Source organism: Acinonyx jubatus, chromosome C1 (genome assembly GCF_027475565.1).
Source record: "Acinonyx jubatus isolate Ajub_Pintada_27869175 chromosome C1, VMU_Ajub_asm_v1.0, whole genome shotgun sequence".
Taxonomy (NCBI): Eukaryota; Metazoa; Chordata; class Mammalia; order Carnivora; family Felidae; genus Acinonyx; species Acinonyx jubatus.
This window is the reverse complement of record NC_069381.1, coordinates 146,904,454-146,922,027: the sequence shown is the minus strand read 5'-3', so window position 1 is coordinate 146,922,027 and position 17,574 is coordinate 146,904,454. Positions and strand designations below refer to the sequence as shown.

The 17,574-nt window shown below is 36.4% G+C and overlaps 1 protein-coding gene across 1 annotated transcript in view; it reads left to right on the top strand.

The window, feature by feature from the left end:
- LY75 (lymphocyte antigen 75) overlaps positions 1–17,574 on the top strand; it is a 133,693-nt gene that overhangs the window by 111,602 nt on the left and 4,517 nt on the right. The window contains exons 35-38 of the mRNA XM_027055664.2: positions 5,795–5,905; positions 12,413–12,529; positions 13,168–13,341; positions 14,651–14,677. Of these exons, the coding sequence (XP_026911465.1) occupies positions 5,795–5,905; positions 12,413–12,529; positions 13,168–13,341; positions 14,651–14,677 (429 nt within the window). The remainder of the gene's footprint in view (positions 1–5,794; positions 5,906–12,412; positions 12,530–13,167; positions 13,342–14,650; positions 14,678–17,574) is intronic.

Here is a 17,574-nt window from a genome sequence, read left to right as displayed (position 1 = left end):
TTAAAAAATAAAAAACAACAACAGCAACAACAACAAAACACATCCAGTCATGTACCAAGGAATAAGAAACAGGCCAAAAGGGAAAAGAAACAAAAATAGACCAAGACGCAACCCAGAAATTAGAGTAATCAGAAATGGACTTTAAAATAACTGTAATATGTTTAAGAATATAGATCATAAAATTGAGAATTTTAACAGAGACCCAGAGTCTATAAAAGTATAAACAAATTAGAATTCTATAACTGAAGAAGCATTGACATTATGAACTCAATAGATAGGTGTAACAGCTGATTTGTTAAAACCTAAGGAGTAGATTAGTACACCAGAAAGAACAAGATTATAGTATGGAAAGCCAAAAGTATTAAAAATATAGAAAAGAGCAAAGGTAACATATGGGACATGGTGAAAAGTCTAACATAAACATAATTTCAGTCCCAGCAAGAGAGGAGAGAGAAAATGGAAGCATTATCTGAAGTGATAGTGGCCCAGAACTTTCTGAAAGAGACCATTGAAAATAACCAAATAACCATAGATTCTATAAATGCAATGAAATGTTAGCAGGATTAAAAAAAAAAAAAAAAAAAAGAGGGGATCCTAGGTGGCTCAGTCGGATCGGTCATGATCTCATGATTTGTGAGTTTGAACCCTGCATCTGGCTCGCTGCTGTCAGCATGGAGCCCACTTTGAATCCTCTGTCCCCGTCTCTCTCTGCCCTTCCCCTTCTCACACCCTCTCCCTCTCTCAAAAATGAATAAGCATTAAAAAATAAATAAAATAGGGGCGCCTGGGTGGCTCAGTCGGTTAAGCAGCCGACTTCGGCTCAGGTCATGATCTCACGGTCCGTGAGTTCGAGCCCCGCGTTGGGCTCTGTGCTGACAGCTCGGAGCCTGGAGCCTGCTTCAGATTCTGTGTCTCTCTCTCTCTGACCCTCCCCCATTCATGCTCTGTCTCTCTCTGTCTCAAAAATAAATAAACGTTAAAAAAATTTTTTTAAATAAATAAAATAAAAATGAAGCATACCACTGTCAAACTGCTAAAAAACAAAGACAAGATCTTGAACGCAGCCAGGAAGAGCAACAATCAGACAGCTGATTTCTCAATAGGAACGATGGAAGCCAAAACAACAAAATGACATCTTAAGTGAAAGATAAGCTGACAATCTAGAATTCCGTATTTGCAAAAATATCCTTTAACCATGAAGGCAGTATAAAGATATTGACAGAAAACCCAAAAACTGAAGGAGTTTGTAATAGAATAGACTTGTAGTTAAAGAAACACCAAAGGGATTTCTTCAAACAAATGGAAAATGATTCCAGTTAGTAACACAGAAATGCAAGGAAAAAAGAGGGAGGAGAATCAAGATGGCAGAGTGGGAGGATCCGGAGCTCCACTCCGCCCATGGACCCTGCCCGGCTATAATGATCTACAGATCAGCTCTCTTTGAGCACTACTAGAGCTAGCAGAGCAGCTCTTCCACAGATAAAGATGGAAAGAAAAAGCCACATTGGGAAGGGTAGGAGGGGCAGAGATGTGGTCATCACCACTCAACCGGCCTTACAAGAAACCTTAAAGGGACTCCGTTAGGCAGAAAAAAACATAAATAGAAGAAGATTTTGAAAGAAAAAAATGCACTGGTAAAGGGAAACGTCTAGTATGGGTAGTGGATCAACCACTTATAAAGCTAGTATGAAGATTAAAAGACAGAAGTAGTAAAGTCAGTTATATCTACAATAATTAGGTAAGGGATGCACAAAATAAAAAGTTATAAAATAAGATGTCAGATATAAAATGTGGAGAGAGCAAAATGTAGTGCTTTTAGAATGTGTTCAAACTTAAGCAACCATCAACTTAAAATAGACTGCTGTCTACATAGGATGCTCTATGTATGAACCTCATGGTAACCACAAACCAAAAACCTATAATAGATACACAAAAAATAAAGAGAAAGGAATCCAAACATAACATTAAAGAAAGTCATATCACAAGGGAAGGAGCAAAAGAAGAAGGAACAGAAAGAACTACAAAAGCAACCAGAAAGCAATTAACGAAATGGCTGTACATACATAGCTATCAATAATTACTTTAAATGTAAATGGGGTAAATGTTCCAGTTAAAAGACAAAGGGTGACTAAATAAATTAAAAAAAAAAAAAAAAAAAAAAGACCCCTAGGGTACCTGGCTGGCTCAGTTGGTAGAGCATGCGACTCTTGATCTTGGGGTTGTGAGTTCAAGCCCGCATTGGGCATAGAGCTTCAACAAAAACAAAACAAGACTCATTTACAGTCTGCCTATAAGACTCACTTCAGACCTAAAGAAACATATAGACTGAAAGTGAAGAAATGGAAAAAGATATTACATGGAAATGGAAAGAAAGCTGGGTAGCAATACTTAGACAAAACAGACTATTTACTTATTTATTTAGAGCACACAAGCAGGGGAAAGGGGCAGAGTGGGGGAGAGAGAATCACAAGCTGATCCAGAGCCTGACATGGGGCTTGATGCAGGGCACAATCCCACAACCCTGGGATAATGACCTGAGCCAAAATCAAGAGTCATATGCTTAACCGATTTAGCCACGTAGGCACCCCTAGACAAAACTGACTTTAAAAGAAAGACTGTTAACAAGAGACAAAGAAGGGCATTACATAATCATAAAGAGATCAATCGAACAAGAGAATATAACAATTACAAATATCTGTACACCCAACATATGAGCACCTAAATGTATAAAGCAAATATTAACAGATATGAAGGTAGAAATTGACAGTAATACAATAATAGTAGGGGACTTTAACATTCCACTTATATCAGTGAATATATCATCCAGACAGAAAATCAATAAGGAAACAGCAGCCTTAACGTATTAAACCACATGGACTTAATAGATACATACAGACCCAAGGGAAGAATACACATTCTTTTCAAATGCAGATGGACTATTCTCACCTTAGGTCACATGTTAGGCCACAAAACAAGTCTCAATAAATTTAAAGATTGAGATCATATCAAGCATCTTTTCTTAAATGTTTATTTATTTTGAGAGAGAGCATGTGTGTGAGCAGGGGAGGAGCAGAGAGAGGGAAGGAGAATCAATCCCAAGCAAGGTCCGTGCTGACAGTGGGGCTTGATCTCAGGAATCTTGAGATCATGATCTGAGCCGAAATCAAGAGTCAGCTGCTCAACTGACTGAGCCACTCACGCGCCCCAAGTATCTTTTCTGATAACATAGCTAGTATGAAACTAGATATCAAATACAAGAGAGAAAAAAAAAAAGGTAAAAAAATCCCCAAACCCCACAAACATATGGAGGCTAAACAACATGGTATGAAACAATGTCAATGAAGAAATCAAAGAGGAAATTAAAAATACCTTGAGGTATTATATGATTTCACTTATATGTGAATCTAGAAAAGTTCCTCTGAGTAAGAACCACACTTTCAAAGAGGGCAGCAAAGGTATATAATGAAAGTATGATGGTTGAGTACTGTTTCGTAGGAAGAGGATCTAAGGGCATTGCTCCTCCACCTACAGACTTTGAACCACACATTGTTTTCAGGTCCTCCCTGAACGCTTCCCCTACAGATGTGTGTCTGGCCTCTCCAATTCTTAAACCTTTCTGGACTTCTTGCTTTTTAACTCCTGAGATCATACTGCACATACAGTTTTACAGCCAGATTTTTTTTTTATACTTAATGTTTCATTATATAACTGTTGCTAAAATACCCTACCAACTACCTTTAAGCCACCACAATGAGAAAGTTCTAGATTCCTACTAGAGTTCAAGCCAAGGTAGTCACAGGTGTCATGCAAGTACTTACAGAACAGCAGGAAGGAAAAAACCTGTATATAAAATAAATTGTATCTTGAGACACCTATCCTTATGCTAGTACATCTTGAATGATTTTTTATTTTTAATCTCTACACTGAACGTGGGCCTCGAACCTACAACCCCAAGATCAAGAGTCACGTGTTCTACCAACTGAGTCAGCCAGGCAACCCCATCTTGAATGAGTTAACTACTAAATGTAGCAGTATGAGGCCAGGAAAAATTCAGGTCTCACCATGGAGGCAATTTTAAGTAACCTGTGGTATTAGTTAGAATATTGACCCAGATGCTGTACAGTGACCTGAATTAACAATGGCTTATCAAGATAGAAGTTTGTTTTCTGTCTCGTAACAATCCAAGTGTGATATGATGGCTCCATGTAGGATCCTTCTGTCTTGTTGCTTTCTTCTTCTTAGGCTGTTTCCATTGTTCATATGATTAAAGATGGCTGAGTACACGTTAGCCAGTGGGAAAGGGGAAGTATGATCCAGGGAACACACTTTGAAAGTACTTTTAAAGGCAATTTTGCACCTTTCACTTCAGCTCACAGCTCATTATCCAGAAGTTACTAGAAGACTGGAAAACAGTTTAGCTTGGTGGCCGTGTATTTTGTGCTATATAAGAAACTGAGGGAAATGAAATGAAATGAAATAATGAAATGGAAATGAAATGAAGTGAAATGAAATGAGACAAAATAAAACTCAATAAATACACCAGAAAAGAAATGCTGAGGTTAAGTACTGGGGACAGCTAATGGTCTTTGCTATATTCTGAGCTTAGTAAAGTCAAGTTGTTGAATTTAAATTAACATAGCTCTGAGGTTAAGTCCTGATCTTTGTAGTAAGGGATTCTTTTACTTGTGTATACCAAAATTACAAACAAAACTTAAAAATAAAACCAGGAAAAATCATAGTGATTTTCCCTATAGAGGCTTAAGGAAATAGGGAAGATTAATGCCTTATGCTTCTTTTATTCACTGGAATTCAGTAAAATCCTCCTCCGTTTTCTCCATTCTGGCCAGTGAAATCAAGCTCTTTTACTTTTGCTTCTAATACTAATGAAATTCCAGAGCCAAGGTTTACAGATGTACACATTTAAATTTTTTTTTAACGTTTATTTATTTTGGGGACAGAGAGAGAGCGTGAACGGGGGAGGGGCAGAGAGAGAGGGAGACACAGAATCAGAAGCAGGCTCCAGGCTCTGAGCCATCAGCCCAGAGCCCAATGTGGGGCTCGAACTCACGGACCGCGAGATCGTGACCTGAGCTGAAGTCGGATGCTTAACCGACTGAGCCACCCAGGCCCCCCCCAGATGTACACATTTATAACGAACAGGAAAAGAGATCAAGAGACGAAAGAGGTGCCACTCCCCTTTGCAGCAATGGAGGAAGAGAGATGGTTCTGTTTCACAGAACTAAGTTCAACGAATCTGCTTTGATGAGATGTTAAACTAAAAACATTCATAAGAACATCAATCTTGTTTTCCTGTGCAATATGAAAACGTGTCTGAATATTCATAATCTAGCAATTTGTTCTCTGTTCTTGGAAGTATAATTTTTAAGAAAGGTCTTATAAACTCTTGAGACTTTGAAATTGTTACTACATACTGCAAAGACAACCTTCACAAAGAGCTTGTATTTCTATTGGTTGTCTTTCTTGATAGTTCGTTGCCTTGGTAATAATGCTGTAATCTACATGTCTGAATTTCTAAACACCCTAAAGGCTTGTAACTTTGTTCTGTCAAATCAGAAGAGAATCATTGGCACATTTCTCTTCTTCCATATATAGAATGGAGAAAAATAAATTCCCATCACAGTAGTCGATTTCTTTTGACAAAGACTGAGAGCTTTGTTGCTAAATTAACAAGGGATATTGCCTTTTTCTCTTTGAAAATTTAATATCTACTATCTTTAGGAATTCATGGAATTCTTTTCAAGTTATTTAACAGGGTTTCTTTTTTCCCATATAGACTGTCCTTCATCTACCTGGGTTCAGTTCCAAGACAGTTGTTACATTTTTCTTCAAGAAGCCATCAAAGTAGAAAGCATAGAGGACATCAGAAATCAGTGTACTGATCATGGTAAGGAGTTCATTCCTTTTTTTTTTCACAGTCTTTAAATAGTGTTGACTAATTCCTTGAAAAAATAGTTTTGTCAGGGCGCCTGGGTGGCTCAGTCGGTTAAGCTTCCATCTTTGGCTCAGGTCATGATCTTGTTGTCTGTGAGTTTGAGCCCTGCATCGGGCTCTGTACTGACAGCTTGGAGTCTCTGGCCTGCTTCAGATTCTGTGTCTCCCTCTCTCTCTGCTCCTCCCCCGCTTGCATGCTCGCTCGCTCGCTCTCTCTCAAAAATAAACAAATAGTTTTGTCATATCTCGCTTTTACCTGGGTCCCTGTAATAAATGGACCATTTTTATTGTATAATACATAAGCCATAAGTGGAATTGGGCATATACTTAACCTTTGAGTTGGGAGACAGCTGTTAGCCAGTACTGTCCAAAGCTTTGTGCCAGAAACTTAGCAACAGCAGTGTCCATTTAATGTGCATACTCTGTGCCAGGCACTGTGCTTAGGCACACCATATACTTTTACCTGGCTTTAATGAACATAACAAACCTATCAGGTAGTTTTTTTATTATCCTCCTTTTATCAACGGGACAAACTAAGTGCAGTTTATTTGTTCAAGGTCACACAGGTAGTAAGTGACAGAGCCAGGATTTAAACCGGGGTCTAGCAAGGTCTAACAGAACACTCTGTTATTCTGCCTTGAAAGTGCTGTTTCAGGTATGTAGTGTGGGCAGAAGTCAAATGGGACCATGAAGTGAAACTGTGGTAAAGAAATGTATGTTAAACAAAAAGGAGAAGGGCGCCTGGGTGGCTCAGTCTGTTGACTGTCTGACTCTTGATTTCAGCTCAGGTCATGATCTCATCGTTCGTGAGATCAAGCCCCACCTCGGGCTCTGCGCTGACAGCTCAGAGCCTGCTTGGGATTCTCTCCCTGCCCCTCTCCTGCTCATGCTCTCTTTCTCTCTCTCTCTCAAAATAAAAAAAAAATTAAAGAAAAAAGAAAGAAAGAAAGAAAAGGAAAGAAAGAGAAAAAAGAGAAAAAGGCTATTTGCTAGCAGATACATTCAGTGTTCTCCAGAAAATATATTTACAACTTCACATTGTGAAATATTTTAAATAAAAATGGTATTTTTAAAAAGGTGTGCTTGGGTGTTCTTTATATGTTTGGCTGTTTGGCCCAAAGTACATCCTTGTTGTTGTCTCTAACTTGTGATACTTGGAAGTTCAAACTGAAACTAGGATGTGAACTAGTAACTTTTTCAACTGAAATACCTGTGATGGTGATAGGAGAGTCCTTGATTCTTTAGAGGTGTTTTTTATTACTGCATGAGATCTAAAATCTCTTATTTCATTAAATTTTATCTTAGACTCATCAGTAACTCCAGCATTTAGAAATGCCCTTTACCTTAAAAAAAAAAAATCTAACAACCGGCCAATACAACATTTTGGAAGAATATCAAATCATATTCACTTATCATAGAAGGAGTGAATGTAAGCATAGAGGTTTTTGGTTTTTGTTTCTTTTTTTAACATTTATTTATTTTTGAGACAGAGAGAGACAGAGCATGAACAGGGGAGGGGCAGAGAGAGAGGGAGACACAGAATCTGAAACAGGCTCCAGGCTCTGAGCGGCCAGCACAGAGCCCGACGCGGGGCTTGAACTCACGGACTGTGAGATCATGACCTGAGCCGAAGTCGGACGCTTAACCGACCGAGCCACCCAGGCGCCCCAAGCATAGAGGTTTTTAATCCTGGTCAGTGCCTTGTAGTACTCAATGCATATTGTTTCCCTTTGAAAAACTCATACCTGACAAATGGTGTTGAACATTGGCTCTTTGAAAGCAAGACATTTTGAATCTACCAGTATGGTTTCATTTTAAAGAAATTGAGGGCTGCCTGGGTGGCTCAATCGGTTAAGCATCTGACTCTTGATTTCAGCTCAGGTCATGAGCTCACGGTTTGTGAGTTTGAGCCCCGAGTCAGGCAGGCCCTGTGCAGACAGCGTGGAGCCTGCTTAGGATTCTCTCTCTCTGCCCATCAGCTGCTCACACACTCTCTATCAAAATAAATATTTTTTCAAAAATTGAATAATAGGCATTTTTTCAAATGGGACTTCCCCTATAACAATTTTCTATCTTTTTAAAAAATACTTATACTAGGTATCATGTAGATTTCAATAACAGACATTATTTGGGAGGCTGAGAGCCTAGAAAAGACCTATTACACTCTTATTAGCCTGTATGAACCACTATGTCAGAATTCACTGTCCAGTTTTACTACTTATCTTTAGCAATTAAGCAAATGCTTACTTTACAGAGGCAAAATTACTACTGGTTGCCATTTTTCTTTAGCAAAGCAAAACAGAATTGGAAACAGCGAGAAACTTTGTGATTTGACCTTGATTGCTTGTTCTGGAGTCCATTAACTCTACTTGTTCAAGCAGGGCAGCCACTAAGGAATTTAAAATGTTTATTTATTTTTGAGAGAGAGAGAACACAAGCAGGGAAGGGGGACAGAGAGGAGGAGACACGGAATCTGAAGCAGACTCCAGACTCTGAGCTGTCAGCACAGAGCCCAATGCAGGTCTTGAACCCACAAACCATGAGATCATGGCTTGAGCTGAAGTTGGATGCTTAATGGACTGAGCCACCCAGAGGCCCCAGGAATTTTAAATTGTTATATTCAAATTTGCTTATAAAATTTATCTTGTGTCTAAAGAAAAATATCTCTTTTCCCCAGTTAAAAATCTATAAATTCAGTTTGTCTTACTGATTGGATTTTTAAAAATTTCTCATACATTTCTCTTTACCTTACCATTTATTTGAAAATCCTCTATATTTGTTTCTACTCTGGAAATACCTAGTTCATTAATGAATCAGAAAATTAGCTAAAATTAGTTAATAACACTGGTATTTATTTTTGGCTACACCAGTGTTTTGGTTAAGAGTCGTAGGTAGACATAAATTCAGTGTTTGCTATGTATGAAGAAGAAAAAGCATAAGGTATAATACTACAGTATTTACATTGGGATTTATAAAATCTTGCCAGCTATACAAAATCGTATGTTAAAGCTGTCATTAGGGGTTTAGAAAACAAGTGACCTGTTACCTTTTGTGCTGCAGTGAGCTATCTTTAGAAATATTCCCAGTGTTTTGTATAATTTACTTCATATTACCTCTCCTTATTTTTGGTATCCTTATTCATTTAGGTAAATAATTGTGAGAGGCTAACATTTTTCTTATTTTGCAACATTTACCTTTAATTTGTTATTATAATAGAAAAAATAAATATTTTCAATATTTCTTTTTTGTGATTTGTGAGATATGTCACTAGCTATAAAAAGAATTGAAGACCCATATTATATCTCAGCAGGTAGTGTCACTGGTAATGCACTGTAAAAAAATTTTTCTTGAGCACATGCATTCTCCAGGGACTTACCCTGTCATTTGTTAAAGAAAATGAAAGTGTGTCTTATTTGCCTGACACAGTAATTTAAGTTTATACAGTATTTAATTAGATTACAATGTTAAGAATCATTAAAGTTCCCTTGGCTTCCACAAGGTCAAAGAAAAGGATGAAAAACTCCTCTCTGAACACTTAAGCCAAAACTATAACCTAGTTAAATACTTCCCTTGAGAATTTTTCTAGAGTGGTATTTTGGTCACATTTTACAAGTGAGTACAAGTATCAGGGTGAAACAAATTAAAAGTCTGTGCGACATTTAACAGGCAGGCAGCTGGAAATGATAAGAAAACCATCATAGAGTTTTTCAAAATGGAGATATGGCTCAGAGAACCTTGCTGAATCCTAACTTTGGATTAAAGTATTGTTATCTGATTTTTCTTTTAAAAGTTCTTTGTAATATGCACAATCACTATTAAAAAACTTAGAAAAATACATGAGCAAATATTTTAAACATATAGCAAAATCACCCTAAATCGCACCACCCTAATAAGGAAATGTAATGATTGTTAACATTTTGGTTAAATATCCTAGACATTTCACCCCAGGCAAATTTATATTAATAAATACTTTTTTCTTTTTTTTTTAATGCAGTGTGCCTTTTAATGTTTATTTTTGAGAGAGAGTACCAGAGAGGGAGGAGCAGAGAGAGGGAGGATCCGAAGTAGCTCTGTGCTGTGTGTGCAGAGCCCTATGCAGGGTTTGAACTCACGAACTGTGAGATCATGACCTGAGCTGAAGTTAGGTGCTTAACCTACTGAGCCACCCAGGCGTCCCAGCTATTTTTTTAATATGTAAAAAAAGGGATCATATTTGGCAAACTGTCCCGTAATTTGCATTTTTCATTAAAGATGTCTGTGGCGGCAAAAATGTAATGCATATTTCCTAATAACTGTGTATTAATCCAGTATATAGAAATGCCATAATTGATTTAATTAATCCTTTAATATTGGCTATTGAATTATTTGCAATCTTTCAGTGTCACAAATATGTGGTGAACATTAATGATTGTGTCTATTTGAGCACAGAGCCAATGATTGCTGGGTCAAATACGTGCCCTTTTAGGGGCTTTTGACACATCTTGCCATATTGTTTCCAAGAAGGTTGTACTAATTTTTACTCCACCTAACCACGATGAGTTTCTATTTTGTTATACCCAGGGCCAACACTGTTTAATCTAGAAGTCTGAAAGGCTGCTTAATTTAATTTTCATTTCTTTACCAGTGAGATTGCATTTCTCACACATTTCTTTTGTTAGATTTCCTTCTGTGAGGGTGAACTGTCTTTTACAGTCTTGAAACAATTATTTTTCTTCCATTAAGGTGTTGGCTTCTTTATTTATAATAGAGCTGCAGTCTGCCTGGTTTGTGATTTTCTTCTCTAACAAACAATCCAGTATGGTTTAGGGGAGACTTTTTGGCCCTATAGTAATTTTCTTTTCCCCTAATGTTAAATTTATTGGGTTTTTTTTTTGGTAAGCTTCTTTTAAGATATAAAAGTAATCATTTAATAAAAATTTTTCTTAGTATATCAGTACATAGTAGCTCTGTCTTTTCCATTTAACTGTTAACTTATTAAAAAATATTATCAACTTTAGAGTGATGTCATAAATATAGCAGCCTACAATTTAAGCCACCTGTAATTCTCAAAGGATGGTCCCTGGATCAGCAGCATCAGCATCACCTGGGAACTTGTTGGGAATGTAAATTCTCAGGCCCCATCTCATTCCAGTTGGAAGCCCTCCAGATTTTGATGCATGCTCAAGGTGGAGAACCACTGAACTAAGACAATATTCTGGAATTTTCAGGAGACTTTGTTAAGTTTGGATGATTTTGGAAGAATGTAATAGTAGGCAAGAGTACCTTATTTCTCCATGTACTTGCATTAGTTATAGTACAGAAAGTCTCCACACTATAAAATATATGTAGGATCAACAACTTATCATTGGGAAATGGGAAAATTGTTACCTCTAAATTACTGAGGCTGAGAAGTCCTATGTTTATTATTTTTGTGTTATATTCCATATTTAGCTGAGTACACCTGAAAGGCTGTTACATTATTATTTTTTTTTTTTTTTGTCTTACACCCAGGGATTAGATGTATCCTCCCTGCCAGCTTTCTGGCTGCTTTGAGCACAAGCCTTGATGTCATCATTTATTCAACTGTCTTCACTTGAAAAAACAGAATATCATGAAAGGAACTAACTCTACTAGCATTTTCTCTAAACTATTATCCAATTAAGACAGTGAAATGCTTTTTAATTTGCAAGAGAATCTTTGTCTAGGTAAGGAAACAGGGTTAAATATCTCTTGGAAAAGTAGTTACTCCTGATATTTATAGGATGCTTGTATGTATATGTAGCTTATAGACTTTAAGAACCACAAAAGCTAATGTATGGGAGATATAAAATATAGATCGCTGCTGCTCTTTACTCTTGAATCACATGAAAGTGTGATTTAACTATCCAATGATAGATCTCTTTTATTGATCATTTTCCTTAACCAGGAATTTTCTAAAGACCACAGAATATGTACATGTAAGGCTTTGGGCAGCAGGCACACGAAGGCCAGTTAAATGAGGCAAGTCAGAGACTGTTGCTTAATTTCACGTCTTGCAACTGTTCTGGCAAGTTGACTTCATAGTTTTCAGTTCTCCTAGATTTGGTCAGAGCTTCTCCTCCCTACACTAGTAAACAAAGGAGAAACCGTGGTTGCTTGAGGAAGAGGTGATGGAAAAAGGAAAGTTGAGAGATGCAGAAAATATGTTCTATTGCTGAAGCCTCCCGTGATGTTTTGTTCCCTTGTCTGTAAATTACCAACTCTACATAAATGAAATGAGAATATAAAATTGTTGTGCTCAATTTATCACATCACTTTACTTTACTCATGAATATATTGTCTCTTCAAAATTGTGCATATTCTCAAGCTGAAACTTAAAAAGGTGTGAAAGTATAATACATTATGGTAAATGTATTATAATGCATAATTTTTATATAATTCCTGTGATCTGCATGGATTCTGGAAACATGGTAACTTTATTTCTACCTAAAAATAATTTCAGGAGCAGACATGGTAAGCATACATAATGAAGAAGAAAATGCTTTTATACTGGAGACTTTGAAAAAGCAATGGAAAGGCCCAGATGATATCCTACTAGGCATGTTTTTTGACACAGATGGTAAGTAATATTTACCTTGTAGGAAACTATTTTTTTTTTTTTTTTTAATGGTAACAAAACTGGTAACTTTGAGATTCTTCAGTTCTGTAGTTCAAGTTGATGATTCCTGTAGTCTCTGGGTATCCTATTTTCAGTGTGCACCTATGACCTATACTGCAACTCTTTCCTGAGCAGCTGTGTTTCTTTTGTCTGGATTAAAATATGGTTCTAGGCTCAGCATTTTTGTAATATGGTAGTGTCATAAATGTGTCAACTGTAGGATATCGCTAGATTGAACTATCAAGGTTATATTATGTAAATGTATTTATTGTCCCTGTAGGAAACAGAAAGTACATGCATTATTACTGAAATGAAACTACTAAGGTTACTATTAATATTTTAATTTTCTTGGCTATTTCCCCCAAGAAAATGTTTTTATTATTTTCAAAAACAGGATCTTCCATAGAACCTCTTTGAGCCAGTACCTCTCATTTGCTGGTACACAAGATATATTCCTCCTAATTTAAATCCTACAACTAAAAGTTTTGAGCAGACATATCTTAGTAATTTTTCACCTTTAATCCCAGATCCTTTTCTTAGGCTTTCTTTTTAACTCCATTTAACACTGTCATAATGATAAAAATATTCTTAACTGACAGATGCAAGTTTCAAGTGGTTTGATAAGTCAAATATGACATTTGATAAATGGACAGACCAAGAAGATGGTGAGGATCTAGTTGACACCTGTGCCTTTTTGCACACCAAGACAGGTGAATGGAAAAAAGGAAATTGTGAAATTTCTTCTGTGGAAGGAACCCTTTGTAAAGCAGCTAGTAAGTATAACTGAAAACTTTTTTCCATTTCTAGAGGGGTGGGGAAAGTAGGGCTGGTTTTAAAATAAAAAGTTTTGAGACAAGTATGCCTCAATAAATTAGAGGGAGTAAGAAAGACTTCAGAATATATTAATTAGGATGCTATGCTCCCAAATCTTTTGGAAGTCCAGTATAATTCTCATGTGAACCAGGCATACTTTCATTCTATCTGCTTATTCTTAGAGCCTGCAAGAGGTCAGAAATTTCTTCTCTTGTTCAAAGGAATTATCATAGCCTCCTTGCATGTTATTGGATTAGCTACTCATGTCTGATTCCAGAGTTCTAGCTAATGTTTAAAGAATTTGACCTTGTACAGGTACTAACATCCTTTGTTTAGGCAAATGAAGAAAAACTGCATTGTAGTCAATAACTTACTCTGGACTAAAATGTAATTTTTCTTCTGACCCATCAGAATGCTTTTTCTCCCCACCGCAATCCTGAGGTGCAAGCTCTGAACCTGGCCCCTGCCCTTCCAACCACCACCCCTGAGCTCTGGCCGTCCCCTCTTCCCCTTCAGAATGCTTTCTAATGGACAAAATTATTATGTCCCACAACAGTATTTTGATGTTATTGTTAAACATCAAAGCATGTTCCAAGTTTCAGAAAAAATTTATTAAAAACACTTAAAATTTCAAAATATGATTTTGGGATACTTGAAACATGACAGCCATTTCTCCACTTTGCATCTTTAGTATTTCCCCCCTTCTACTTCAACTGTAAACCAAAATTATTTTCCCCTTTTGATTTTTTTGTATGCCTCAGCAGAGTTCTTAACTACAGTTGATTATATTAAATTTATCACAGTTTTATGGTAGTGGAATTCCACTCCCAATATTTATTGGATTAAAAAAATTTTTTTTCATGTACTAAGTATCAGGGCACATTTATATAAACCAAATTTTTAATTAAACTATAACTGAAACATCAGAAATAGTGAGCAAATCCATACTAATGGGGTCACAGTTGTATATTTATTAGGTTTGTCTTCTATAGAGCCTCTAACAAAAATTATTTTCCTCACCTCATCACTTTGAGTTTCCTTATTATTTCTCCACCAACCAAGCTAATACACTGTTAGACCTCTACATCTTTAAAAAAAAAGAAACAAAAAACAACTTTGTTCAAAATGGCAAACAACTGACCAAGCAATAGAAATAGGGATATTAAGCTACTAAATTTCATTTTCAACTATTTTGAAAGTGTTTAAAGGCAAACTTAGAATAAAGTATACATGCTTGAATTTTAATTTTCATTTTCTTTTGCATTTTAGTCCCATATGAAAAGAAATATTTATCAGGTAAGTAATGGTCTTTTGTTAAAAATCTTCCCACAAGTAAAAATACATTAAGATTCTAATGTCAAAATATTACTAAAGACCTCCTTAAAATTATATAATTTTATAAAGTGGAACAACTTTTATAAGAATTTAGAAAGGTCTCAACTTAGTAATAAGACTTGACATCCTAAATATGGTAACTGCAAATATGTATGAATTTTTTAAAATACCAAATTGTATTTGCCCATTGAATTCCCTTTTTTGTGGGAAATGAGTCTGCAATCTTTTGTTTAAAAAACTTTGACCTTATAATTATAGTTCTTTAAGGATCTGTCTTAAGGGTTTACTAACTGCATTTTTTTTAAAGTTCATTTACTTTGAGAGAGCCTGTGTGCATGAATGGAGGGGCAGAGAGAGAGGGGAGAGAGAATCCCAAGCAGGCTCTGCTCTGTCAGCAGAGCCAGATGTGGGGCTTTATTAGGAACAGTGAGATCATGACCTGAGCTGAGATCGAGTTGGACACTTAATTGACTGAACCACCAGGTGCCCCTAAATGCATATTTTTTTGAAAGAACAGGTAATATATTAACATGGTTGAAAAAGCAAAATAGTAAGGCAAATGCTGAAAAGTCCGTCTCCCATCTTGCCCCTGTCTACATTATTCTACTTTTATCCTTATTGGGCACCAGCTCAGTTTCTTAACTGTGTTTCTTTTGCCAAGATCAGCAAATTGAGATATAGGACTTACTTTGCCCTTTTATTCACTAATAGATTCTAGGTATCGACAATGCATACTCTTCCATATATCTCTTTATGGATATAAACCAGCTCCAGACCCTTATTGGCTGGTTTCCAAACATTACAGTGCTGCAGTGAATGAATCTACTTGCACAAATACATTATTTAAAGATTAGATTCCCTGAAATGCAAATGTTGGATTTGAAAAGCGGATGTAGAACTTTGATCGATAACATCGTTTTAGAATTGTACTATTTTGCATTCCCAGAAACATGTCTATTAAAAATTCTGTATTTTTTTTTTTTTTGCCAATTGGTAGCATAATTTTTAATCTCTTTGAGGTGTGAATAAGATGCACAAATCTTAAGTGTACAGTTTGATGGTTGCCTCTGGATATACCTGGGTAACTACCTCTCAAATCAAGATAGAGCAAGAACATGTTACACCAAAAAATTTCCTTCATGCCCATTACCAATAATTGTATCCCCTACCATCATCTCTCCCAGAGTTACCCACTATTTTGAGTTCTATCACCATAGGTTAGAGTTGCTGGTTTAGAACATAGATAGAATTCTACTGGCTTTTTTCACTCAAGAATTTTTTTAGATCCATCCATGTTACGTATATATTGTACTTATTCTACTGCTGTATAGTACTTTGTAAATGTATCACAATTTGTCCAATTTCCTATTATGTATATATGCATCATTTCTAGTTTGGTACTAAAATGATAGAACAGCCTGTGAACATTCTCATTTGGACCTATTTTCTCATTTTCCTCGTGTATATTCCAAAGAGAAGAACTGCAAGGTCAATAGGGTAGCTAATATGTTTGGCTTTATTAGAAACTACCAAGTAATTTTTCACAGTGGTTGAACTGCTACATTCCTACTGCACATCCATCCCATGGAAAGTCCCATCTAATTTCAGCCATTCAGGTGTGTGTAATCATTTTGATTTTCATTTCCCTGGTGAATAATGTTGAGCACTTTTATTAGCCATTTCATTGTTTTGCGAAATGCCTATTCAAGTCTTTTGTCCTTATTTTTTATTGGGTTGCCTTCTAAATTGGTAGTTTTTTGTTTTTAAAAATTCTGGATTGGCATTGTCAGATGTAGATTTTCTAATTTGGGGCTTGCTATAACTGTGATGGAAGAGGAAAGGAGTGTTTGAGAATTCGTGTGTATATTGGAGAATTAAGTTCTCACTCTTCAATAGGAGGAATAAATACCTTAAAGTATCAACCAAAGGGGCATCTGGCTGGCCCAGCTGGTAGAGCACTTGGCTCTTGATCTCGGGGTAGTGAGTTGCCCCATGTTGGCACAGAGCTTAAAAATAAAATCAAGCAGGGTGCCTGGGTGGCTTAGTCGGTTGAGCGTCCGACTTCGGCTCAGGTCATGATCTTGTGGTTGGTGGGTTCAAGCCCTGCGTCAGGCTCTGTGCTGACAGCTTGGAGCCTGGAGCCTGCTTCCGATTCTGTGTCTCCCTCTCTCTGCCCCTTCCCTGCTCATGCTCTGTCTCTCAAAAATGAATAAACGTTAAAAAAAATAAATAAATAAAAAATAAAATCAAGCAGAGTACCACCTCACATCCATTAGGTTGGCTACCAAAATAAATAAATAAATAAATAAAATATATATATATATATATATAACACACACACATACACACAAAAATATATATACACATAATAACAAAAAACAGAAATCAAGTATTGACAAAGATATGGAGAAAATGGAACAGTTGTGCCCTATTGATGGGAATTTCAAATGGTACAGAAAACAGTAATGATAAATTCTCAAAAAACTACAAATAGAAATACCTACGATGCAGCAATCCCACTTCTGGGTATATACGCAAAAGGAATGAAAAGAGGTATCAAAGATTTGTACACTCATGTTCATAGCAGTATTCACAATAGCCAAAAAGTGGAAGGTGCCAACCCAAGTGTCCATCAACAGATGAATGGGTAAGTAGAACATGACATATACACTATGGAACATTATTTAGCCTTAAAAAGGCAATTCTGACACATCCCACAACATGCACAAACTTGGAAGACATTAGATTAGTTAGGCTAAGTGAAATAAGCTGATCACAAAAGTACAAATTGGTGATTCCAATGATCTGAGATACCTGGAGTAGTGGACCTACAAAAGGTAGAATGGTGGTTGACAAGG